Source organism: Varroa destructor, unplaced genomic scaffold (genome assembly GCF_002443255.2).
Source record: "Varroa destructor unplaced genomic scaffold, Vdes_3.0 BEIS01000003.1, whole genome shotgun sequence".
Lineage (NCBI taxonomy): Eukaryota > Metazoa > Arthropoda > Arachnida > Mesostigmata > Varroidae > Varroa > Varroa destructor.
In genome coordinates, this window is record NW_019211456.1 from 1525098 (window position 1) to 1551086 (window position 25989).

The 25989-nt window shown below is 37.7% G+C and overlaps 2 protein-coding genes and 1 long non-coding RNA gene across 8 annotated transcripts; 2 read left to right on the forward strand and 1 right to left on the reverse strand.

The window, feature by feature from the left end:
• Positions 1–1055: 1055 nt before the first annotated feature.
• On the reverse strand, positions 1056–4942 carry LOC111247905 (uncharacterized). Of its 2 annotated transcripts, XR_015324834.1 has the most exons (4): positions 4739–4942; positions 3694–3863; positions 2088–2146; positions 1056–1486 (listed from the first exon to the last, which is right to left on the reverse strand). It is a non-coding gene; the product is annotated as an uncharacterized LOC111247905 (long non-coding RNA). The 2 variants fall into 2 exon arrangements; XR_002672309.2 differs by lacking the exon at positions 2088–2146.
• An 18-nt stretch (positions 4943–4960) lies between these two features.
• ash2 (Set1/Ash2 histone methyltransferase complex subunit ash2) lies at positions 4961–11792 on the forward strand. Of its 4 annotated transcripts, none has more exons than XM_086985013.1 (16): positions 4961–5123; positions 5694–5815; positions 6331–6433; positions 6743–6830; positions 7087–7198; positions 7345–7429; positions 7655–7757; positions 8219–8383; positions 8488–8583; positions 8810–9013; positions 9142–9218; positions 9406–9532; positions 9696–9857; positions 10121–10258; positions 10367–10540; positions 10868–11792. In XM_086985013.1, exons 2-16 carry the CDS (start codon positions 5749–5751, stop codon positions 10970–10972), a joined length of 1806 nt encoding a protein of 601 aa, XP_086841139.1. In that variant the 5' UTR covers positions 4961–5123; positions 5694–5748; the 3' UTR covers positions 10973–11792. The 4 variants fall into 4 exon arrangements, with proteins under 4 accessions (XP_086841139.1, XP_022655173.1, XP_086841140.1 ...); XM_022799438.2 differs by having other exon boundaries at positions 4964–5123; positions 10121–10243; XM_086985014.1 differs by lacking the exons at positions 4961–5123; positions 5694–5815 and adding an exon at positions 5978–5996.
• A 119-nt stretch (positions 11793–11911) lies between these two features.
• LOC111247234 (uncharacterized) lies at positions 11912–20350 on the forward strand. Of its 2 annotated transcripts, none has more exons than XM_086985016.1 (5): positions 11912–17699; positions 18051–18186; positions 18863–19065; positions 19214–19385; positions 19719–20350. In XM_086985016.1, the coding sequence occupies exons 2-5, from the start codon at positions 18090–18092 to the stop codon at positions 19760–19762; spliced, it is 516 nt and encodes a 171-aa protein (XP_086841142.1). In that variant the 5' UTR covers positions 11912–17699; positions 18051–18089; the 3' UTR covers positions 19763–20350. The 2 variants fall into 2 exon arrangements, with proteins under 2 accessions (XP_086841142.1, XP_022653646.1); XM_022797911.2 differs by having other exon boundaries at positions 11912–16539; positions 19719–20349.
• The last annotated feature ends 5639 nt before the right edge of the window (positions 20351–25989 follow it).

The following is a 25989-nucleotide window of genomic DNA, read 5'->3' on the forward strand; positions in this document are numbered from 1 at the left end:
AATGATAGCAGATTTCAGCAATATCCGTTGACTCGCAGTTTTATTCTATCATAATCAGTCACGAGCGAAATTTATGACCGCGCGAACCAGCCAGCTTTAGGCTGGAAATGGCGTTAACTAGCGGAACATTTGTACAAAGGACCACGTAAGGCTATTGTATTTTCACAGTTGTACTATAGTCGAAAGCGCTATTACTGCTGTGTTAATGAAGATCCGCAATGGCTACAGTCGAAGGGGGGCGACCGCAGGCCTACTATTAAGTGCAGGTGCACCGTGAACGGATGGCTTAAACTTATTGAAATAGTGTTTCGTTTAGTCATACTGTTGCTTTTGTATTCTGCGTGTATGGATGCGTTTACGTATGGTCGTATTTCTTGTGAACGATGATGACGTTGATTTCTGTATCCGTCATTTTTTCGTCATGTGCTGCTCAAGCGTTTCTTACCTCAGTGATGTATATATATATCAAAGCGCTCGCTACAATTCTCTATGCTAGCGACCCGGCTGCGAAAGTAGCTCTGGCCATTGCCGCCGAAGTAATGGGCTTTATAGTGCATGTATTTTACGGAATTGATGCCTTGTTTGAATTCAAAGGCGAAGCTGTTTAGGATCAGCTTTACAAGTTCGTATCACATTTCTAGTGAGCAGACAGGAAGTTTTAACACACCATCCGTGGCTTCCGTATACTGCCCATCGCAAGAAACTCGGTTGGCATTGGCTTTCGACGACGTCCCACATATGAACGCAATAGGATATTATTATTGTCATTGTCTTATCTGCTAAAGTCGATTGCGTTTTATATGAAATACATTCTTTGTGTTCGAATTTTATAAAAGTATCAACCAATTCCCACATGTCGCAATGGTTTTTACTCAATGCGTTTAAGATCTCAGCGATTGAAATGTGTTTTACTTTATTCATTCATTGTAAAATGAGTGTTTATGTCAATATTTCTTTTCGGATACTGCTTTCGTTTGTTATCACTCGAATTATAATAAAACGCTGTGTTCCTCAACAAACTGAAAAGCTAAAAGCATCTGAAAACACTTTTGAAGTCAATGACTGGCTTACATGCTTTATTCTTTTTTTTTAAGCTTATTTAGCCATAATTAGTGAATAGGTCATGTTATAAGCATAAGTTACGTTTGCCACCAGGTTCAGTTCTGAAAGCCTTTTGTAGCTGATTATCTCCATTGCGGGTACTTTGCTTGCTGTGTCTAACAGCAAAGCCATATGTAGCACAAAAGCAACGATGTAGAAACTGATTTTTTTCTAAAATTATTCACCCCACTGATCTCACCGTATACACATGAAAGTGGTACAATTGCAAATGTAACTTTCGAAATAGCTTCGAATATCGTGTAAACAACGAGATATGATATAAACGCATGTTGTTGCATCTTGAACCTGTCACGTTTCAGCACGATGGCGTTGCAACAAGATACTGCAGCGTTGGCGCTTGGTATTTGCTCTCTTTCCGTTTCGCCTGTGTAAGAGAAAGAGCAATATCTTATCGACGAGCGGCTGAAATTGACCATCGGTACAGAACACCTAAGATCAGGGAAGAAAGAATAGGCTAACTCTATCTTTGGTTATAGGACATCACTTTAAATTACACGTAGTTATGCAGCCTTCGTGGTGGACGTGTAGTTAACAAAAGTGACCGTACTCAGTGCATTCGAATAAAAAATGGCCTTTCAATAGAAAATAGCATATACGGATGCAAATTATAAGTCGACGTGCACTACCAATTACAAAGCTTTTTACCTATCTTCTTAAACTATCGCCTTTTAAATGGCTGTGGACGCTATAAAAGAAGCCCTGTATAAGAAATTCTGTTCTGAAATCGTTTTTTCACGGGGCCCTACATATATGTGACAAATTGCGGTTAGCCGTGTGCGTTGGCTTATAAATAATGAGATATTATCATCAATTGAAGTGGGCCGTCGGAGTTCGTTGTCGCTTTGAATTTTCTACTTTGTCTTAATCATAGTTAAGCCTCGAGACACAAGATATTATCACGGCTATTACTCCAAGAATAGATGATGGGGGCGACGTTATAACGTTAAGATTAGACATCTATTTACCGTGAACGGGTGCTTCAAAGCTGGCCAAATAATATCCAGTCCTAGAGCTCTTGCTGATTCTGTTGATACAAGCAGCATATTATTATATTGTGATCTAGGGTAGAGGAAATATGTCGTTCATTTTTTTCTTAATGATGTTATTGATGCTGATCTGCGTCCGCCTATCGACTGGCTATGGATTTCTTGGATCAACCATGTACACAAATAATTATTGCATACTAAGATTTCCTTTTTATTTAATAGGCTCAATCAATGTTTTTTTTTTTATTGTGGATCCTCGCTATGATATATTGTTACTTTTACAACCGTCAGGGCTGCAAGGGCTCATCAAAAGGCGGCCATTCGCGATAATGATTTTTTTTTGGTTAATCGTTTTGTATCGTTACGGTCATTACAGGACGAGACTCTATCCATCCGCCCAAAACGCTTCTGCATAACGACGACTGTGATCATCTAAATGGCTTTTTAACGCACAGCAATGAAATTGAACAAAAAAACGTGAAAATTTACCCAAAAGTACTGTAAAAAGAGAACTAGTAAAGAAAAAGAAGTGAATGGTCCTGAAGAAAAAAAAAAACTCTTGTATATCAGATACAGGACTTCGATAGGCACTTTCAAAATCCTTGTTTTGTTAACCAAATTCAGTTACCTAGCTGAATTCGTTCTTATCAAGTTACATCAGCGATTACGGTTTTTAACAGTTTTATGGAAGGAACAGTGTCTCTTACGCAAGACCATTGACGCTTCATAAAATTTAAGAGTAGCAGGGCGATTTAGGACTTGGTCTGCAGGTCAAATGAAGTTAAAGTAGACACGCACTGCTGAGAAGTAGCAGCAATCAAAACGTTTTATTAAAAGTGGGATCGTAATTATTTTTCCTCTCCAAAACGGCGCTTAATTTTTCTATCGAAAACAATTCTAATAAATTTTCGAGCATTTTAAATCTAAATCTCATTGAAAATGTTATGGTTTGCCTCACGAAAATCTTGGTCGGATTGTGCGGAGGTTGTGTGGAAGTGGCAAAAGGATAGACCGTTCGAGTTCGAGACCAACAACTTGCTATCTCAGTGCATAAACGCGCCGCATAACAATAGTTAGCCAACAAACGATATAATAGCAACTCAAGAATAATAAAGGAAATTCATGTGTTTATAAAACATCGTAGATAAAAGGGGACTGTATAAATAAAAACAACGATCCCGCTAGCTTATCTTTACTACTCAACCAATATCACGGCCCCACGCAGTAAAAAAAAGAAACATTGGTAAATCAAACACAGAGAAATATGCAGTGAAATTTAGTGGGGTAGATAGAGTAACCCACATTTTAGCTAGCTTTCTTTGATAACTGGGTCAACTAGCTACCTTGGGGGAAACGTAATGGTGAAGTCGGTGCGGTATGCCTCAGTCGGGATAAACCCATACAGAAGCTGCGTACGATGACATAGACACTGAGCGAGACATTTTGTTTGCGAGTTTTGAAGCCACTGTATATCCAAGTTTTTGTTAATTCGCTAAGAAACACATAATATTAATTAACTTTCCGGAAGAAACCTACCATATTCTGGAGACTAATCTTACAGTAAGTTTATAGAACCGGCTTATACCTTATATAGAAAATGTTGATGTTGTCGATGACTTCTTTTATAGTCACCATCTGACAGCCTCTATTTGGCTTGGTCCTTGATTATAGTTGCCATCATTAAAACAGTACTTCCGTTCCATTTCATGCCTTTTCTAAAACCCCTCTCTGTAGACTGATTCTGGAAACTTCTAGCTGCACATCAGCGTTATCGCATTAGTTATGCATTAGGGGATTTATTTTACTACAATATGTTATCAAATAAAAGAAGATTTTTAAAATACCGTTACACAAGAGATAAACCCAGTTTAAAAGTGATCAGTTGCATCGAGTTACCCTGCACACGTTTACTTACTGATTCCTCTTTAAAGTTATAATGGCCAAATGTGCTCATTCTAGCGTAATTTAAATTCCCATGCGGGAGTTATAAATCAGTTTCATTAAATTAAGGGCAACTCCAAAAAAAGCCACAGCTAGATATTAAATAACCTGTTGCACCTACAGTGCCAGACACGCATCTTCGAAAGTATAAGATAAATAGATAAAGTGTGTACTAGTTTACAATATATACCGTATTTCTTCTGAGGCCAATAGCATGTGTTTGCAATAAACCCACTCAATTTCACCTCACCGATAATTATAACAGCTATTGGTATGACAAAAATGTGAAAACGTGGGGAACGATTAGACCTATGGAAAAGTTTAGTCTACTCTATCAGATATGAAATTTAGGTTTAAGAACAATTAGTTTCTAAGTACAACGCGAGATATGATTATTTACAATATACAATTACAAATAGTGCAATACAAATAAAAGAAGGGAATTTATCCAATCAAAAAATAAATGTTAAAATTATTTACACAGTATTCTTACATAACATAATATTTAAAGTACTCATATGCTACATAGTCTTTATTGTTTTGTTGTTTCATGTTTGTCGTATCCCATGACCAACCGTCGGTGCCTGAACTGCCTCAAATTGTTAGCTGTGGAGTTTCTTTACTACGGCAGCTATGGGATACACGCATTCGGTCTCGTAACCATGCAACCTCCAAAAGTGTGTCCTTACTTTGGCATTGTTGGCATACTCTCCTCATTGCAACTCCAGGCTGCACGTAGTCTACTTTCTTTTTTTTTGATGAAATAAAGACGCGAATTATACAATATAGGTTTGCGATATCACCTTCGTTAACCCCTTAGACATGGGCGTTCTTCGTCGATCCAGCCGCATCACCGTTTGTCTGGCGATTGTTTACATCACCACGGGTATCCTAATTCTTTCTGATCGCATAAGTTCGCTTTCATTTGGGTTTCGCCGGCTAAAATAACAAACTTTTTTAGAGAATAATCGCTGATAAACAAGTGTTCAAATCCAGTTAAGTGCCAGTGTGGTTTTGCATAGCGCTCCTGGTATGACATTCGTGTTCCATGGTGCTGCTTGTGAAAATAATAAGGTAATGTTACATAGAACTTTTTTTTAAATGGAAGAGCACTCAACCTTAGAGACTAGTGCCCGGTACGTTTTGTTTACTTTAAGCTGAAGTGCATTGACTATTTGGCATGTTGCTGCTATACCATAAATCGCAGATTTCGCCATGCCAGAAGTCGCATCGTTAATCAAAACAGGATAAGTCTCTCTTTCTATCCGTCAAGCAAGATATGAACCATAATAAATTGACCTTCAGAAATATTACCACAATTTAAGAATAATATGCGTCGCGGTCTGTGAAATAAATAGACGTGGATACAATTTGTCGTCGCTCAACTAGATTGATATCGAAATACAAATTATGTAGGTAATTACGATAACTGTGGGCTAAACTTAAACTGCATTGTAGGATTCACGTGTCTATTGGTTCTTTTTTTTATAATAATGACTACAGATTTATACTTTATTTCCCTATTAAAAGTAAGATAACCGCTGTCAGTAGCTAAGACGATACCAAGAGAGTAGTATGACAGTAAATTCTTTATTATCTCCAAACAATAATTTTCTCTTTTTTTTTTTGCGATCTTTATTGCAGTATTGCCAGTGAGTTTACTCGGTATTAGATTGAGCATTATTATTATTATTTACTTATGGACGGGTCCAAAGGCAGTGAAGCAAATGATTCGCAGAATGGCGTATCCTCCGCTGCACCTACAGGTAGGTTTTCGTTGAATCTTTACGTATATGTGTTTTCGTATGCGCCTTTTCAAAACATTTACAAGTACCCGCCAAGACATACACATAAGATACATGCGTTGCTATAGCAATGCGCCAAATATATAGTTTTTCATTTACACAAGCTAGTAGTACGTGTCGTTCGGATGGCCGCAGCAAGCATGTAACCATATTTAAGCGAGTTTGATGCGACAAACGGCTATGACTGTCTTTATTGAGTGAATTTGAACTAAAAAATTAAAGAAATTAAAAGAAACAAACAATTGAGGAGACAATTTGCTGAGGTCTCCACCGTTCGATTGTGTCATTTCCAATACCCCCTTTGAAGTGTATAATATAGCAAAACGCCACGTAGCAAATTATGAACTGTTCGTAAGCAAGTCTGAGTAAAAAAACTCGGACTTGATTTTTGAGATGGCAAAAAAATCGAGCACGTTCTAATGGAAGTTGGATAACTATACATCCAAATCAAATAAATAAAGTATGTTCTATTGCAGGAGTAGCTACCAATCGGGATGACGTGGTCACAGAGGAAGGATCCAGCACAGAATCGGATGCCGAGAGGCTTATTAAAGAGGCTGCGCAGACACTGGGAGCCAGGTAGATTATACGAAGCGCTATTATTAGGATAGATTAATGCAACTGCGAACAAAAATTATTAAGTAGATTCTGGTTCATATGGATGCGATTTTCCTATAAAGGTACAAATACAGTTTTGAAGACCACATCTGTCTAGTTTTACGTTTGATGACTAGGTTCCTAGTCTGGAAAAAAAACAATCAGAAATCGTTGTTTCAAACATGGTAATACAAGACATACGTTCAATACAGATAATAAGTTAAGTATAGAAAATCAGCGTATGCTCTCCCTTTGTAACTAGCCAGACGCGCTTTGCTTTATTCGTTCCAGGCAGACGAACCAGTGTTATTGTGGAGGAGAACGAATTCTAGGAAAATTTGAAATGCAATGCGTCGGATGCTATCGCTGGTTTCATGAGGTTGGTACCACCAAAATTATTTTTGTTTTATTTTACTAATTTTTATACTTGAATAGATGATTTTTGCTGACCTGCCTTATTGATTCGCCTTAAGCTCTGATTTACTTTTACAGGTGATATTTAGATATTTTCTATAAAACACGATATCATAAACTATTTCGTAAGATAAAAGAATCAAACAAAAAAATCTTACACAAAACCTTTAACTTGGAATTTTTTATTTGTGTCCATTGGTGTTTGTGCTACAACATTGCAGGCCTGTCTAGATGTGACAATACCCGCCACGCTTCCGTTCACAATCAACTATGCGTTTATTTGCAAAACATGCAATCCCGCCGGAGTAGAGAATTTTCAAAAAAAACAGCCCGGTTAGATATGGTTTTCGAAATGCAAAGTTTCAATTCAAGCGAAAATTACTCTAAGTTCATATCCTGATGACTATGTGAACTATCTATTGATTCGGAATTAAGAAGGCAAGTTTACTGAAACGATACATAATGTACGTATATTGCAGGTTTTAGGGAAATGTGCATAACGGCAGTGGCTAGCCTGCAATTTCGATCGCGCGAAGACGGTACAAATAAGAACATGTTTTCCAGGTAACCTTATTTAGAAACTTCTTTCTGTATTTAGACTACAGTCAACAGACAGACAGTACCGTAAAGCCTCAGTCTTTGCACAAGAGAAACACGTTAGAAGTTGGTTGGACGTTGATTAACGTCCGCAGATTTAGATTGTCTTTGACGATCTCTTGCCATTTATTAGGATGCGCACTACCACGCGTATGTAGTTTCTTATGTGGCTACTCATTGTCGCCTTTTTAGGGATAAGGAGATTATTCCATGGATTGATCGTAACTGGGAGAATCTCACTTCTGTGCCGCGGAGAATTAAACAGACCTGGCACTCCACCATTCTCAAAACAATGGTAAATACTCAATAAACATAACTGAACTATCTTATAAAAATGTTGCTTAGTGATAAGGGCTGTCAATTCTATAGCAATTGATTGTCCATCTAGTGTATAATTTATGCCGTAACGAACAAGACTTATCTGTCTAATATCAGCACACATTGTTAGTATGAATGATGTTATTGCGGAAATCAATTATCATATAGTCTATCGAATTTCATGTTTTGCAGATGTTCACGAAGGATTCAGTCATTATCGAGTCTTTCACATTTTGTTTCTAAGATCTCCGTTCAAAAGACTAAGAATTACTGAATAGTATTAAATGTAGCTCTATAGGTATAACGTTATGATAATTCATATTAATCATGACAATAATAATTCTAGGGATACAATTGAACTAACAATGTTCGACTTTTTGATTTGACGATTTTGCATTTTATCTGTGCTATTCGCTCATTTCCTTTTTCTTCTCTCAGCAAAGAGAGGTGTCCGTTTTCCTGAACCAGGATGACGTGTATTTTGGCTTGGTGGACAGCGACCTGTTCCGCCTAATGCCTCCGTATGATTCACAGTCGAAACTTCAACTTCTCAGGACACAAGATCAACAGATTGCACAGGCAGCAGCTGCTCAACAACAACAGGTTTTATTATTAATAGCACTACTGTAAGTATTATCAATGCATTTGTCTGATTTCGAGAATCTATCTGAAAGTCAATCATATAACATTGTACATTTCTGCTTCAGTCTCAGGCAGGCGCAGGTGGAGCGACTGGACCAGCAAAAAGAGGCCCAAAAAGGAAGCTGCCTGATGGACAAGGGCCTCAGTCTAACTATGGGAGGGTAAGCAAACTGTATACCGCCGAAATCAGTATTGGCATAAATTATGAGATTAGAAAGCAATTTTAATTAGCTTCGGACACATATACACTAATTGATTCTGGTGAATAATTATACATTTCCTTTTAGATGTTTCAGTCTGATGTGTATAGTGACATTGGGGTCAAACACCCTCACAAATATCCAGATACTTGAAATTCACTGGCGTCTCTGTTTTTCTTGACTTCAGAGTAAAGTCAAGTCGGATTTAGTTATGCCACGCCTTCCACCTGGGGGTTATCCTTTAGAACATCCATTTAATAAGGACGGATTTCATTATTTCCTCGCGGAACCCGACCCTCACGCGCCGTTTCGACAAGAGTTTGATGATAGTGTTGACTGGGCTGGAAAACCCATTCCTGGATGGCTCTATAGAAAGCTTGAGCCTGAAAAAGCAAGTATCTTTTTCTAAAAAAAGAGTCTGATAATAGAAATCAAGAATTACGCTTTGGTGAGCCTTTTTTGTCGAAATAAAGCATTATTCATTGACTAATGACTCTTAGTGGCTCTTCACTTCTTCAGGTCCTTTTAGCTATGCATGATCGAGCGCCTCAACTGAAGATATCCGAGGATCGACTGTCGATCACTGGTGAAAAAGGGTAATGTTTCTGTTTTAACTGAAGTTTGCAAGCGCCGGTATAACTTCTTGGAGAAAATAACGCTTGGCCAATTCAGCTAATGATACAACTTAGTATTGTATAGCGAATTCTGTTTAAAAAAGCTATATCTTTGTACACACACTTGATCTTTATTCAACATAGCTGCAATCACTGTTCCCTTTCACAGATACTCTATGGTTCGTGCTACACATGGTGTCTGTTCGGGCTCTTGGTATTTTGAAGCCATCATTCAGGAGATGCCGGATAACTCGGCGTCACGCATTGGGTGGGCTATGCCATCAGCTAATTTACAGGTGCGTTTTGATAAGAATTTTAATAAGATACAACTCGTAATTTTGTTTATTATGTTAAATTTCTGAACAAAGTATGTTTTGAAGCCTGCTTTTTGACGCAGCTAAATAAATAGAACTTTTATTTTAAAATTATTTCGCTCTCTAATACAATCATTAATTACAGGCACCCCTGGGCTATGACAAATTCGGATTCTCATGGCGTAGTCGCAAAGGCACGAAGTTCCACCAGTCGATCGGAAAGCATTTCAGTGACACCGGCTACGGCAGAGGGGATGTCATTGGTTGCCTCATACAGCTCCCAGGCCCTACACATCCTAACGACCTGGTATGTTATAACAGGAAGAGTGTCGCATGCGATGTTTTACTATATTTTACAAAGACATCTGCTTTTTATGGGATACATTTTTAAGCTCTCATATTAATGTTGTGTGTATATGCAAACAACGTCTATATATATTTCAACAAAATATTATTCAAACTTATAAATTGATGACGTCGGGCATGTTAGATGTGCATTTTAGTTTAGTCTTTATCTCGGTCCAGTGTACTTCGGATTTCGTTTATGTTGAATTTGCATTAACGTCACAGGTGAAGCTTCCAACAACTCTGAAGGATCGACCACTGGTTAAATTCAAGCAGTACCTTTACTACGAAGAAGCAGATAAACCACAGCAGGCGGCGAAAACTCTCGAGCCTGTTAAGGATGCTAAGGTCGGCGTTTATATGGTATTATAGCATATTTGATGATTGTTCAAGTATGAATGTAGAATGTTGCTGTCTCCGCCTAAGCATGGTTTCTAATACTGAACTGCGAGGTATTTTGCTGAACTTCAGGTTATGTTTTTTCGTAATGGCCGTTTGGAGGGTGTGGCATACGAAGACATTTTCGGCGGCATATACTACCCAGCGGTGTCGATCTACAAAAATGCAACAATTCGAATGAACTTCGGACCACGATTCCGACATTCACCCCGTGGTCTGCAGGCTAGCTCTGCGAAATACCGTCCGGTCAGTGGTTGCTTATTATTTTGTCCGGCTTGTTCTAGATCCGGCGCTTAACTTAAAAAAATGTTAACTTTTGCTTTAAATATTAACAAACATATGACAATGGGCCACATTATCCATTTCTATTGACATTTTAGTTGTTTGTCATCCTATTAGCTGAAAATCCTGAAAGACTTTAACAATAACATTCTAACTGTAATCGAGAGACACGCAGTCGGATGTTAACTACTTCAGTCCTAGGAGAGCAATTGCGCTTACGTTTTATTCGATAGATAAACAAATAATTGGTAAGGAATTAATTGACAAAGGCTATTTCAATGTTTATCACAGATGTCCGACGCAGTTCATCAAAATATGGTTGAACAAACGATGGCAGACATTATCTACCTGGTTGAAAACGAGCAACACTTCAAGGTGGAAGCACTCAATTTCTAGTCGCCTCTGGAGGCAATAAATCGTGCTCTCGTTTACTCATTGATATCAGAGTGACTTGTTTTTCAGGTGAACCGTTCCATCATCAAAAATGAATCACGACAAATTAAGTAATATAAAGAGTGTATGTTTTTCCCAAAAAGTGGAAAAAAGATTCAAGAACTCTGACCATTACGTACCTGTCGAGTGTTCCATATAGCGATACATTTGCGTAAACTCGGGAACAAAACCAACAAGAACTTTGATGTCATCTAACATCATTACCCCCTGTTTATCACTGTGTCATTATGTATATTAAATAATTATCTCCTTCTGCCTAATAAAACCTCTTCTAGCCACGTGACATTCAGCAATGAACCCGTTGATGGCGCAGATCCGTGTGGGACGGATCTCGCAAGTGGTATTATTGCAAACTAAAATTGATATCTATCATTTGTTTGTGAGTTAATAGTAATGTTTTGTGAAGTTAGAAATGATGTTACATCAACGCGAAACGCGCGAGAGCATCTTGTTTATAATATAAATAACTGCAAATAGTTTGTACCATTTGGTACGTTCGGACTGTGTGCCCGCTGTTAAGCCAAAAACATTTTCGAATCGATAAATGGTCAAAGCTAACGTGGCTGTGGCGCCACATGTACGTGCTGCTTAAATATTTTTTGTTCAGGCTATTGAATACTTTTGCCGCTTTTATAGGAAATGAATAAATATCGACAAAAGCGCACTTTTTCCACTATGGGAACTAACCATGTAAAGACCAAATAGTGTAAATTGATGAAATTTAATAAAGGACAAATGGATAGATATTATTATGCAGAACGAATTGATTTACATTCATTTAACTCAATATTCTCTAATCTTATAGTAGTATTGCCTGCAGTTCTTTTGAAATAACAAGTTTGTTGAAATGTTACACTGGAACCGTCATTATTATTAATTTGAAGCTCGGATTATCGTCATCCTCATACTTGACAGCTATACGAAAGAAATAAATCGTGCTCGCGTAGTGCACCCTCAGCTCAGCTTAGCTCAGCTCATCATAACAACGCTTCATATCATTGTTGTAATGATGGGAAAGCAACAACTTTTTTCGAGTAGCAATTTATTTAGTTGCCATTGAACTTCCGCTTTTGAAATCTAAACTTACTTAAGCTTACCTATTTGAAGTTTCTTTTGAAGTTTACTGGAAATAAGTGAATCTTAGGTTCGGTATCAGTCTTAGAGGGTAGTAGAAACCGATATAAAAACAGACATATTTATTATGAAACGACGTGGTCTGAATGACTCTATGGGATCAATATGCAGAGAAATGAGCACTGACGCGCAAATGATGCAGACAGCGATAATTAATTAAGTGCATGCAGTCACCGTTTAAGGTAAAATTAAAAAGAAGGAAATTAAAGGAAATTAAAAAGGGTATCGGAAAGAAATCATATAGAACGCTGCAAGAAAATAGTTAATGCTTTTCTGCCAGTCTTTATCACGAGATAATATAACAGTGAACGGGACGCACGCTTCCGTGCGCATGAATAGCCAGGATCGGATTAAAATCGAAGTGAACTCAGTAGGAAATCTCGAACAGGCCCTATGCAATGCAACAGAGAAATCATACTGCTTATAAACGCGCTTCTTAATATACGTAGGATCATTTTGAGGTGCTCCCTCAGTTTAGCAAATATGAAATCATAGTTTTTTTTTTTAAATAATCAGAAAGCTGTGCTGTTTATCGAGTGCAATCTAGTAAGTGGTCTCCAAGGGCGCCAATGACAATAACTGAAAATGAAACGAGAAGCTTATACGCAGAATATGAAATATAGACACTTATTGAATGGGCGCAAACTCCAGATAGGTTAGGCTAAATGTATCAGTAGAAACCTTGACAGCTTTGAAAGCCATTTGTAGAAGCTCTCATGTACTTTATCAGGTTTTCATTGGAAATGATTCGGATGTTACCTAGCTCATCAGTCAATAATGGGAGGGCTGCCGCGTTGACTAATTTGAACTATCTTTCTTCACAACCCAACCACCGTGTCTTATCGCATAGTGCACTAAAACCGTAACCGGGATCACAAGAAAAATCTACTGTTGATTGAAAGGCCTCCAGCATCTAGCACCATCTTACAGACGGAAGTAATATGTAGATTGATTTTCATATTATTGGCTATAACAAATTGATAGTGCCCAATAGGCAAGATCGGAAGGTAATCGCATCGGTAAGAACGACAAAAAGGTGATGAAATAGATAAACAGGCTTCAACTCACAATTGTTAAAAGAATAAGGACATACGTTAACGTTTTTATAGAATACTTTTTGGACATCGTAGCGGTGAGTGGTAAAATCGCGCGGAGCTTTAACAAACTATAGAAGATACTGTCATACCCTTTGATCATGCTATCTGCATATTAGTGCTTAGATCAAGTATCGAACTGGAACGGAGCATAAACTGAGTTGTAAACTGATGACAGAGCGAAACAGTGTTGAGTACGATCTTCGTGACAAGATATTTTGAGTTTGGCGCCTGCTGGTGTTGAAAAGTTCTGATCATAATGACTTGGAATTGATGGAGGTTGAAGTCGCAAATTATTCGATTACTTTGAAAGAGTAACAAAAACGTAAACAGACGTCACCAGTATCAACAAACCCATCTCTAGCGGATGCGTAAAAATGGGTAAAAGCTCAAAGGAAGCGAACCTGAATAATTTATTCGCAATAACGTCTATAATATCTAGATAAGATCTACAAAACGTTTTTGGTAAGTTTCAAAATAGCACGAATCAAAATTGTTTTACGTAACTTTACACAGTAGAAGTTTGCCCTCACGCTGGATAGTACGGAATCTGTACGTATTAGCGTGGCTGCACTACATAAAGTGTCACGCAAGCAATAGCATTTGTTATTAAGCAAAGAACACGCGGTGTTTCAATAGAAAATAAATGTGATACTTGAATATGGTAAATCTCTGAATGGGTGAAAAACTGGTGAAGGTGTGTAGGGACGTAGACAAACACTCCAGTAACAATCCGAATAGCAATAGGAAAAGGTAAATGTAGTCATCATAGAGTTATTTCGCCTACTCGGTCATGCAGAATAGTTTGTATGGAGCCATTTTGGCAGGTCATTGAAGTGATTCTAAACAGCTAGACCACTGTAAAAGGGATAGCTGAAGTTCAGCTGAAAAAACTGGGAAAACGTTTTTCTGGTACTAAGCATAACCATAATACATTGGAGCTTCGCTATATTTCACGTGAAACGTTTTAGAACTGAAGTATATATAAAGAAGTGATCTGCTGCCCTTTGGGCAATTTTGATCAGTCTAATTAAATTTTATGAACAATTTGATCTCTAAAGAACAAATGTGGTTGGACCCTACGGTTGCTCGGTACACTAAAGTAATCTTAAGTCGCCCAGACATTACTGCAACAAACTCCGTTGCAATCTTCGTCGAACTTCTTAAGGAGCATTTGTCGATGAAACATCCGGAACGGTAGTTAAAAGCAAGTGCTCACTGCTTCAAACCGCGTCAAAATTCTCATCAGACAGTAGTAACATTATTACAGAAACTACTAGTGAAAGGAGAAGTCTAAATCCTGATTTAACTGTGGTGGGCGTATAGGGAGCGAAAAAAAAAAGTCGACCTGTTACCCGAAATCAACGGTCAAAGCATTGCAGCTCTGAGAGCTATCGCAGAGGATTGCCTCTGGTAGCAACCTGATGGAATTATTTCGATCTACATCGCGAGTGAGTCTTTGGGTAATGCCCATGTAGTAGCTAATGTGTTGGATCACTTGAACAGTCGCTATAGCCTGGTACTTTCAATGAGGACACTTTAATGCCGTTTCGTGTGGTGCTTTAAGCGTGAGAATTGTAAGAAGAGAAGCGCAAGAATCGTCCACGTTATACTGTAGTGGTAACATGTTTGCCTACCAGATTTAAAAACATCTGTTGGTTTGAATTCAACATCGGGTGCACTTGGTTTTATGCTGAGAGCCACCTGTCTAAGACAAGCTTTAACGGCAGCGCAGAACTTGAACTTAAAGACATTCCGTGGAGAAAATGACGATCTCCTCCTCCATTTAATTTGCTTGTTGCTGATTAGGCAATAATATGTTGGGTAATCTTTGAAGAACATGTATTTTCCCCGTGTAAGTAAATACATGGGGAGGCAAATATTTTTTATTAATCGTAATAAAATATAAAGCTGCCACTGAGAAGGGAGACGGTACAAAATGTTCAGAAAGGGTATATACATATTCAGTTTTTGAAGGAGACATGATATCTACCCATTATGATGTTCTCGTTTAATTGCCGATGAAATAATAACCACTTATGATCCGTACTACATGGCACTGAAGGCACCCGTTGAGCAATTTTTACCCGAGTTTATTTCATTCGAACTTCTTCACAAATAGCAAAATGCCATATATCATATGCCGTTGTGAACCTTTCTGTCATTACGCTGGTTACTGCTTATTGTGTTATTGGTGTTGCTGTGAGAAAGAAGACTGCGAATGCGTGAAGCACATTAAATGACATTATCATTGTCGATTGCATCAGTAGTTATTTACAGGACAATTACTTTTCACTTGCGAGCCTCGCTTGGACGAATAGTGTTCCTTTTCTTTTAGGACCACTGAACCCAGTGACAATAATAATTTACGAATCCTCCAACGACGATAGCAACAACGGCATCCGCTTCAACGGTTATAACAGAACCCAATAAAGGATCCGTTACCGCAGACAAGTCACAAGTTCCTTTATAAACTGACCCGTAGAATAATATATACCTATATGAAGTATCTAGGCGTCTGTAATGTTTGTGAGTTACAACTGCTAAGTTGAGTTATTGGTTGGCACAATGTGTCATGATAGGCACCAAAGCTACGTCAGCTTCAGTTCCGATGATGACGACATCGAAATGAAGGCAATAATATTAATATAGGATTTTTTTCGTTCTCGTCTTGCAGAGCAATCAGGTCGCCGTATAGAGTTATCTTTTCGATGATTGGACCATGCTGACTGTGTCGACTATAGCAAATGCCTGGGTGTGGTCTTCTGAAGGAATGACAGACACGCCTTGACGTTGTAGGCACTCAAGCGACTCTATGGTGACAACACCGGCCAACACCCACTCCGTATTTCTCCTTAACAGCTGATCATTACCTTTCGGCTTTTAGTCCTATAGGGGAATGGGCTAACAAGAAAGGAGCAAATAGGAAATCGCTTTAAAAGACATTCATGAGGCGTTCACTGTGGCACATCGTTATATCCCCTGATAGTCGTCCACTACGCTGAGCTTCACTGTTCTTAGAGAACACAGTCACCATAGCTAAATAACCAGAAGTGTTTGTTAAACGTTTTGTTCACCTGTGATAACCAAGCGATCCGTGAGTCTTACTATAAGAAGAAGAAGCTCTAGTTGACTCAAGGAGTTTAAATGTCGTGTTCTCGTTAAAAGTGTCGGGAAAACTACTTGCGTGTACAGTGCTTACAAAAATCTTTCGTCATGAATTTTTTTCAAATTTTCGCGCTTATCCTTATTACATTTATGGCCTCGATGTCCGCCTCTCAGGTACTTAGATTTACTAGGATTCTCCAGGTAGTCCTATTAACTATGCACGTAAAATCCTTTTAAGGCATTCATTGCTCTTGATTAAAGCGTATAATAATCTATTAGTCCAATTTATGGACGCCTAGGTAACTCACTTGATCAGATAATAAAGCCTGTAATGAAGCCAATGCTATACAGTAGCTGGGATCACACAACGCACAAATGTTACTTTTTAGTGCGACATGCCCACTGCAAAATTAAATCGAAGTGTCGAAATATTTGCCAGGTAAAAGCAAGATAATAATGAGCAACAATAAACCTGAGCGGTGTAGTTCCAATCCTCAACTCTGCACCAAAACATGAGAATCCACTACTATAGCACTATAGTAGTACACAATATTCTATATTCCGTTTTAGCAGGTTCGGTATTGCCAAGATCAATATCTAAGAATTGTCGGGATATGCGCCCATTATTGAACATTATTTTGCAGCTTTCTACTTTTTTATTGGAGAGAGAAAATTGTCTTTTCGTAGAAAGTTCGCAACTAAGATATGAATCGGAATAAAATGCATGGTATTTATTTTCTGGCAGGATTTAGAGCCAGATCCCCCTTCTCCCTTATATACGTTTTAGCGTACAAAAACCTTTTGTCCATAGAATTCAAATACAAAATAAATGAGACCTGCACTATTGTTTGGGCGACGAGAAGCGAACGTTAAAAAGATACGAAGCCGTCAAGAAAAAAAAAGTAAAGGTAGATGATTCTAGTTTACTAGTATGGTCCATTGCGTGTAAATACATGTAATATCAACTTTAATCCATTATTCCAAGAGTTGCTTAATTGTCCTCCATTAGTGCGATCATAAATAAAACGACCTGTAAATGCTGGGCCCATTCATTAATCGGATTTTTTCGCTTTGCGCTTTTACATGGATCGAGTGAGCGTTATTTACAAATGTATGGAATATACGCTCCATCATTCATCTTATCGCTATTAGAACTGCCTGTCATGTATTCTGTTTTACTTTGTACAGATTCATGCTACTCTAAGAACAGGTAATGTCAACAAATTACGATCAGTTAAATCTCATGAGCTTTAGATCTGAGCGTGACACATCAATTAAAGACGATTTCTCCCCTCCAACATTCGAAACTCAACGAGGCAACATCTCTCCAAAATGTTAAGTTACTATAGCTATTGTAGCTTAAACAAAGAGCCCACAGTTTTTCTGAAATATCTTCATATGATTCTTTGATACATCATGAACTCGCAATTACAATAGTATAGTTGATAGAACATCGTCATCAGTATCACCATACTCATTTACTTACCTACGAACCTATTTCGGGCTGTATCATGCAGTGTCTATATGTGTGCGCACAGATATGCGCTTATGATATATAACAATGTAATAACTAGATAAGCTATGCTGCGTTGATTTGCTGCTTCTCTATGGCTGTATTATTGGCGTATGTATTGCTGCATTATGTAACAATGCAACCCGATGGGTTCGACGACGTGACTTTTCAGGCCTCTGCAACGACACCTGTAGTCCTTCAGGCGCTCGAGATGCTAAAAGGCGCTGACGAAGTCGTAGGACGAATGGCTCGACTGGGCGGCTTAGGTGGCGGACTCACCATTCTCCTGCCCATTTTCCTCTGTATCGGTAGAATAGTTGTTGGTAGCTAAATTGATACGAATCTATAATGTATAACCTTTCCTGCCTCTCTGAGGTGGAGTCAAATCACGTGAAACCCAGTACAACTTTCTTTAAACATTAAGATTACAGTAATAAGCTATTCGCTTATGTTCGATCTGATTCGATGCAGTGTGGACGATTTGTGCGTATATACTGTATATACATTCTAAGTTCTCGTTAGGAAGGGTTATACATTTGTCTCGGAACCACCTGCCAGTGCCAAGCTAGCTAATGTCAAGCAAAATATATTTTACGCCTAAATCACGCAGTTCCGTCTGACTACGCGATGATACCAATCGATCGACGATATATGTGATGTTAGGCGTGACGTGACATCTTCAAACCATTAGTAAAAAGAAATTACGTTGAATGAGCCACTGCTCTAAGTGTATGAACTTTATACGTCCCATTATAATAGATTTGCATTCTACAGTTGTTAGTTTATCTTTAATGTTTTTCCGTTACACTAACACAACTTACTTTTCATAACTTTGTGACAAATGTGAAAAATCTAGAAAATGTTTCAACTTTTACGTATTTATATGAATAGCTTAAAAATGTTTAAGTAATGCAAACGCAACGGTTGGTTCGATATTGTATCGCTTGCACAACCATTCTAATTGGTTGCTATATATGATTGCAGGTTTTTTTGCGTTTATTATCCCGTTTTTTGCTATTCTGTTTCTCGGTGCTGGTGGCGGTCAGGGATGGGGAGGTGCAGCAGGATTGTATCCAGCTGGACGGAAGGTCGCCGATATGTTCGTGCCGGGTTTGCCACTGACGAATGAACAGCTAGTGCAAGCAATGACATTCCTTGATAAAGCTTTCATCGAATTTGGTTCAAAGGTTAATATGCTAGGTCTTTAGGATATTAAGATTTCGTTTGCGGTACAAGACTAATATAGTTGTAAAATGATTAAATACGATCGGAATTGCGTTCGAAGCACTTGGTATTGGAAATCAATAGTGAAATGAATTGGTTTCTCTTCTCCAGGTGCTTACATCTTCGCTGAAGCCTGCTAGCAGCGCTAAAGCCCGCGGTACTATGAAGAAGAAGTCTGGTAATATCCAGCCGAAGTTTGCTGATAACAGCTTGCAGGGCTTTGATCGGGGGCAAGTATCACCCCCAGCACATTATTCCACGACGACTTCGTCAACCTCTACAGGTACTCGGCCGGAAATGCGTACAGTTGAATAGGCTATTCCAAAATACGATGTCGCCTGCCTCTGAAAACTTTTTATTTTCGTTCATGCACTAGAGTAAATCAAATCACTATGCTCTGCATATCCGCCTTCGCATCCTTGAACGGCAAAAACAGCGTTACAATGTGAAATTTTACAGAATGAAACATAAGCGAGTACATTAAAATAAACATCATTTTCCGTGCTATTACGCATATTTACTCACTCTTTATGCTCTTCACGCATATTTACTAGCTACTAGTACCAAAACGGTAGAAGCAATTACTGTATAATATATAACGTATTGTCGTTATAAGGAGGGAATCCCAACCAGAGTAAGGTAGCGGGAAAGTCGCTGTAACAGCTCCTCGACTGTTGATCGTACCAGAAGGAACTACCTAACGCGGATTAGAGGCAGCTATACATAAAAAGAAAATACGGCAAACGCCTCTTTACGTCTGAATAGAAAAAAGTGGCTTACTCAACAAACAGTCGACCGGATGACAGCAGCATAAAAACAGCCGACAGAGAAGTAAATGCTTGGAAACAGTACACAAGAGAGCATAGGCTGAAAAGTTCTTAGCCATGTTTGCCCAAAAAAGAATAAAGGCTACAACTATATCAACAAATAGGTGTGGAAATGCGAAAATCGTTTAATGGCTGCTCAAAAAATGCTGATACTATGGTTAACAATAAACAGAAATACGAGCAATAAAATGTTTTCAATTTGGCCGCGTTTCTAGGAGGAAAAGTTGCCCCCCTAAAAACGCGTAGGGCCTTGGCTAACTTCTGTCAATTTCTTTCTGAACTCGTTATATTGATATTGCTTTGAACTGAAGTGTTCTTGATTTTTATACAAAACGTGCAGCGATGAGGAGATCCAAACAGTTGTTCAAAAGTGTTATTCGTTAAGGGTTTTTTAGGTAGCTTTCAAATCCAGATAACAAAATAAGCGCAACTTTTCATATAAAAATATCTGCTCGCTTAGTGGTTGATGATCGCAGAAATCGGTGACTGATCATAATCATCAATCTTTGCGACGTACTTCCATCAATAATAACACAATAGTACGATATAGAGTAAATTAGAAGGAGGATGGTTGCTACTTTGGCAACATTAACATTTATATCCATTAACATTTCAAACGAGTTTTGATTTTACACTGAAAATTCAGTGTAATTTTTTCACTAGTTGAGTATTCACATTATTTGTAGAATCCAGTGATATTTTCATATTTAAGTCCATACAATTAAAGTACAAAGAAGATAACAATCACCCACTTACACGAACTGACCAATACTATATACACCAATACAATATGCTACCATTGCTTAACCTTTTTGACTTGTCTTGATTGTTTTATATTAGGTTTAGGCATATTAACTTACTACTGTACTTAACTAAGAAAGAGAAACAGAAGAACAAGAAAGTCTACGCTTTAGTTATGTATCTGTTGAGAAATGGACTAAACCACAATCGCCAAATTTGAATTTAAATAAAGTATGGCAATTAATTAAGGTACTTGGATTGTTTTAAGATTCCTCATAAATTTTTTATTGATTGAATATTGCAACATTAGCTCTCTTTTAACCTCGTGGGTCAATAATTTCCCATAATGTTGTACAACTGTACTTTTTTATTACATAGAAATGTCCAACCCTTTCAACAATTGTTTTCGCAAATGAAGATTCGTTAGTTTACAGTTGAACGTAATTTACAGCTCTTTCAACACTATCAATTGAACAGCATCATAAGGTCTTAATCTACTACTCTAATAGTTGAATGAAGTGTTCTCATTAGATCAACATCAGCTAACTGATACACTGTTTTCCTTAAACCTTAAATGATCTCCGAACAATTTCCGTAACGACTGCCAGAGGGTATATATATATGTATAAGCCAACCTACCTCATATATATATAGTCGTCGATAACATTTTTGTTTTATATGTACTCGAAGTAACATTGGCCCATGCAGTACCTAACTCATATAATGCAACCCAATGTGATGACACCGTTTTGAGATAGGTAAGACTACCGCGGAACGATAAGCTAGTTATTTAGCTTGTTTATTGGTTAATAAAAAATCAATGAAACCGATCTTTTCGTAGTTGTCTCGTACATCCCAATCTTTTTCACGACAGAATTCAGTAACACGAATCGCACCTAATTTCTAACCCGTGAACATATCCAGAATTTTTAAAAATTAATAGTATTGATCTTTCATACCAACTTGCGTTGCTGCAACAAAATGAGATAGCTAATATAAGCCCTGTCATAGTATATATTTCGTTTTCGCTCGCTTTCAATCTCGCCGTCCATCCGAATTTCATATAAAGCCCTACGCACACCAAAGATTTTGCATGAACATAGCAATATTCTTTCCGTTCACAATGCAGTAATGAAGCAAAAAGTGAGTGTTTACACTCAAAAACGTGAAGGCACTTGCGATACGGGCAGTATATATACATTTATATATACGTCGATCGTAAAGAGCAAAGTTTGATGGGCTGTTTGTCGTCGCGTACATGCACTCATCTGCTATTTGTAATATCAGCCAGTTTTTTTTAGAACAAAACAACGCAGTTGTGATGGTGAAAAATAATACGGTATTTTCAAAATTCAACGAAGATTACCTATTATGCAATGTTTTTATACGACACGCGCCTCTCACTAACATTAAAAGCTTATTTTTCCCCGAAATCGACGGTCGACCGTTTTTAAGCCTAAAGCAATTATTTTTTATATTTTAAATAATATTACTAATATGCGCTATTTCGATCTATGACCTTATATAATTTTTCAGGGGACACCGCAACCCTAACTAAATTGACACTATCAAAAGATATAACAAGAACCGAAATAGATTATAATCTGACAGTGCAAGATCCGAACTACACGGCGAATCCATTAACATATCTTATCCAAGTTCTATTAGTCTTTACCAGGTACGTAAGCATGTATGTGTCTGGCAACCTTTTGGTAAAAAGCAATGCCATTCCTGTCTGGTGACTGCGGTCGACTTTTCATTGAATTATTTGTTGCAGTCTCTTTAGTTGTTGACAATAAAGGTCTGAATCAACCGTTTTTCCAGGTGCCAGTAACGCATAACCTCCGATGGTAGAGCGCACACTATTGTGTAACCTGTTGTAAGTTATTTTTCGTATATTCTTGCGAAATCCAGACATCGACATGACAAGATTTATTGGAAGATGTTTAGGACTGCTTGGTGGTATATGTCCTTGGCATCGTCATGACTGCTCACAGATGGGTCAACTTTGACAACACACATTCGTAGTTAGTCGACCACTATGGGGAATATCTTTCTTTGAGTTTTGTTTAACATTGTATGTACATTAAAGCACACTTACATTGATTCATATATTATTGATTTATCTGGTTCTATGGAGAGCATATCACTGAATTTTATTGTAACGAAAATTCGTAGAAATGTATTAAAACGCTGAATATTCGGATGAAACAGTGTTTATTATCATTTATCATAAGCAGGTTAAGATTGCTAGAATGAGATTTTGGTTATTAACGACCCTTATTGTTACATGTTTTGAGCTCTAACACACGTATGTTAAATAGTGTAGCTAGAGATTTCACGTTGGATATGCTGTATTTTAGATTGGTGATTTTAAATAACCTTACTGGGGCTGCAACAAAAAAAAGATTTGAAATCATGTTAGACATTTGTGATAAGAAAAAAAAATCTGAATCAATATATACCTGTAAACAAAGTACTAGTAAAAATTAGGATTTACTCTAAGTGTTCATTGTTACAATGTTTCAAGTAACCTGAAATAATCGAAGACGTAATACTGAATAGAATCAACTCTAAGTCAAACCTATATCAAGAGTACGACGAAATAGGTATCCAGATTTCCGGAAGGTTAAAACATGTAGGGGCTGTCAATATTCTTTTCAGCTGAGCAAATTACAGTAGCAAACTCGATAAGTAATACTTTTTCATGGAGAGTCGCTAGGCAATCATTTAGCTTACGGTAAAGCCTTCGATTGTGCACTAGATAGCTGGTTAGAACTTGGCTATACAAGTATGGTTTCGTTCAAGTGCAAGGAAATTTAATAATTAGGTAAAAAGAAACAATAATTTTCTGACGACTGGATAAGGATAACATAAAAAGCATTTTGAATTGGCTAGAAAGGTCTAATTAAGTAGTTCTGATATATGTGTACAGCATATTGAATAGAACGAAGAACTACTTGTTCTTCAAATAACGCCGAAATCTGGCCGCTTAAGAAATTTCGGAACTCTTCCTTAGAGAGGTTGGTGCTCGGAAGTCGACAATCTTTCACTATAAAAGAATACTAAACATTTATAAATCTGCTACTCTAGGCTAGTTTCGCACAGTTTGGAAGAGACGAATTTAGGTTATTTATATGAACAAGTAGGAGCACGAAAAAATAAAAAGGTATACGAGTTTACATATACACTGAACTTTGTGTATTCGATCTACTACAAATGTTTATCACTATTACATAATGAATGGGTGTGGATTTATTACGGAGCTAGGTCCGTCGAATTAGTATACTAAGACTGACTTCGGCTAAATATAATTCATGACTCAATCAGCCCTAAAAATCATACGGCCTTAAAGACTTCAATGACCGTACTGCAAGAACAAACTCCATTAGCGACAGGTAACCAGCTTTCCTGACCTGATACATACTAAGGACAAAAACCGGTAACAACAGAGGCGTAAAATAACAATAGGAAGCGGCTGCGTACTTTCAACTATCCAGGAAATACAGTTGCGATATAGAACATGAGTACACATCAGGGTGCTTTCTAGCAAATATCGTGGTTTTCGAGATGAGTTCGCGCTTTAAAGAAGCATTCGAGTACCTGCTACTGTAGTACGATAGAATGTTTTTTAGCCTCAAAAGTGAAGAGACAAAGAAGAGTTGTCATAAATGCCAAGCTGGAAATTGTCTGAAATTTCTGCATGTGTGTGCGTGGAAAAGGAAACGGTGGACCATGTTGACAGGGTAAAAGCAAAGCGGTGCTGGTAGGACAAGGAAAGAAACGTAAACCAGCAAAGATAATGGTCGCACTAGTAGCGTCAAATACAATACCAACTATAAAACATCTTCCGTCTTTTCGCGACCGTTGTCTCCTGGACAGATTCCTAATGACGCGAGAAAATGGAGGCATCTAACGTGCCTTATTTTTTCGGGACCAACCCTTTCATTTCGATGGGCACAGGAACCACGTAACACCGCTCAGGGCACAACTCATCGCGTATGCTAGGTCTCTACCGGTTCTACCCGGCCAAAGCCCATGCGTTCAAGCCAATGACTTTGTAGTAGGTGTTAAGCAACGCTTCAAACGGAATCAGTCTCTCAAACAAACAGATGTAGAACACGCAAAAAACGTTTAGATAGATGACAGGTTCAACGCATATACTACTGATCAAATCCTGAAGTAATAGCATTATGATAGTAGTCGACGAAGCGGCAGAAAAGCCTAAAGAAAACATCGCCTTTTGTCATCAAATTGAGCAATTTAATGCGTCATAAACCAGAGATAAACAATTTTTGAAAATTGAGAACAGTTGGCCGATGCAGAAACAGAAGAACATTGATTTCGTGTGAAAAACGTTGATTAAAACGTTACTCCTGTATTTAGCGCCCTCGGTGTATATGAATTCCAAATAAGAGCTTATTTCGTTACTTCAATTCAGCTGTAGTACGAGCCAGCTGAAGGCCTAATCTTGGCTAAAGGTGGCGCTGTCAACTGCAGACTTAACACAGGTACATGTTTTTTCTTACAGAAATGCATAAAACCAAAAGTGTTTTAGTTGAAACGTTTAACGGTTAATAACACTCTTAGTTTTAGAAAATATAAAACAATCTGCTGAGTTTAGCGATTGGTGAACAATAAGGTGAAAGGATGAAATAAGGGGAATAAGCAACTATTTTCATTTCTAAATAATTTACTCGCCACTGATAAATAATAACAAGTTTATGTTTTGAACAGATTAGCAGGACACCTAGTATCTCGTCAAAACTTTATGATATTAGTACGCACTGTCTCAATGAAGATTATCAATCAATTCAAGAGGGACTAAAAACAAAACCTTGAGAGAATTTTCTGATAGCTTTTTGACACTTATCAATTACATATCGTTATAACTCTATTTGTTTAGAATCTGCTAGAAGCAGTCTCCTTGTAGTACTGAGAATAGAGTTGAAGATGCTTTCGGCACAATAAAATAAAAATATTCAAAATTATTAACATTGTAGAGTCTATTACAAAATAAGGCTTGCTCAAATATTCGAGTTTGATTTGAGCTCTGTTACAATCATAATTATTATTAGTATTATTATGATTATTACCACGGGTCCGTTGAGTATCAAACACGGAAACCTCTTTTACAGACAGAATTCTAATCAATGATCTAGTGATAGGTAATCTAAAAAAGCAGTTTAATAGTGATCTTTGAGTTGCTCCGTAAGTAGTTAGCGATGTTTTGATTTTGGTCTTTATGTAAAATAGTAGAAATAGGCCAGCTGTTGTTTTCGGCTTGAAATATGCGAGGACTTATGCTCTTAGAATATG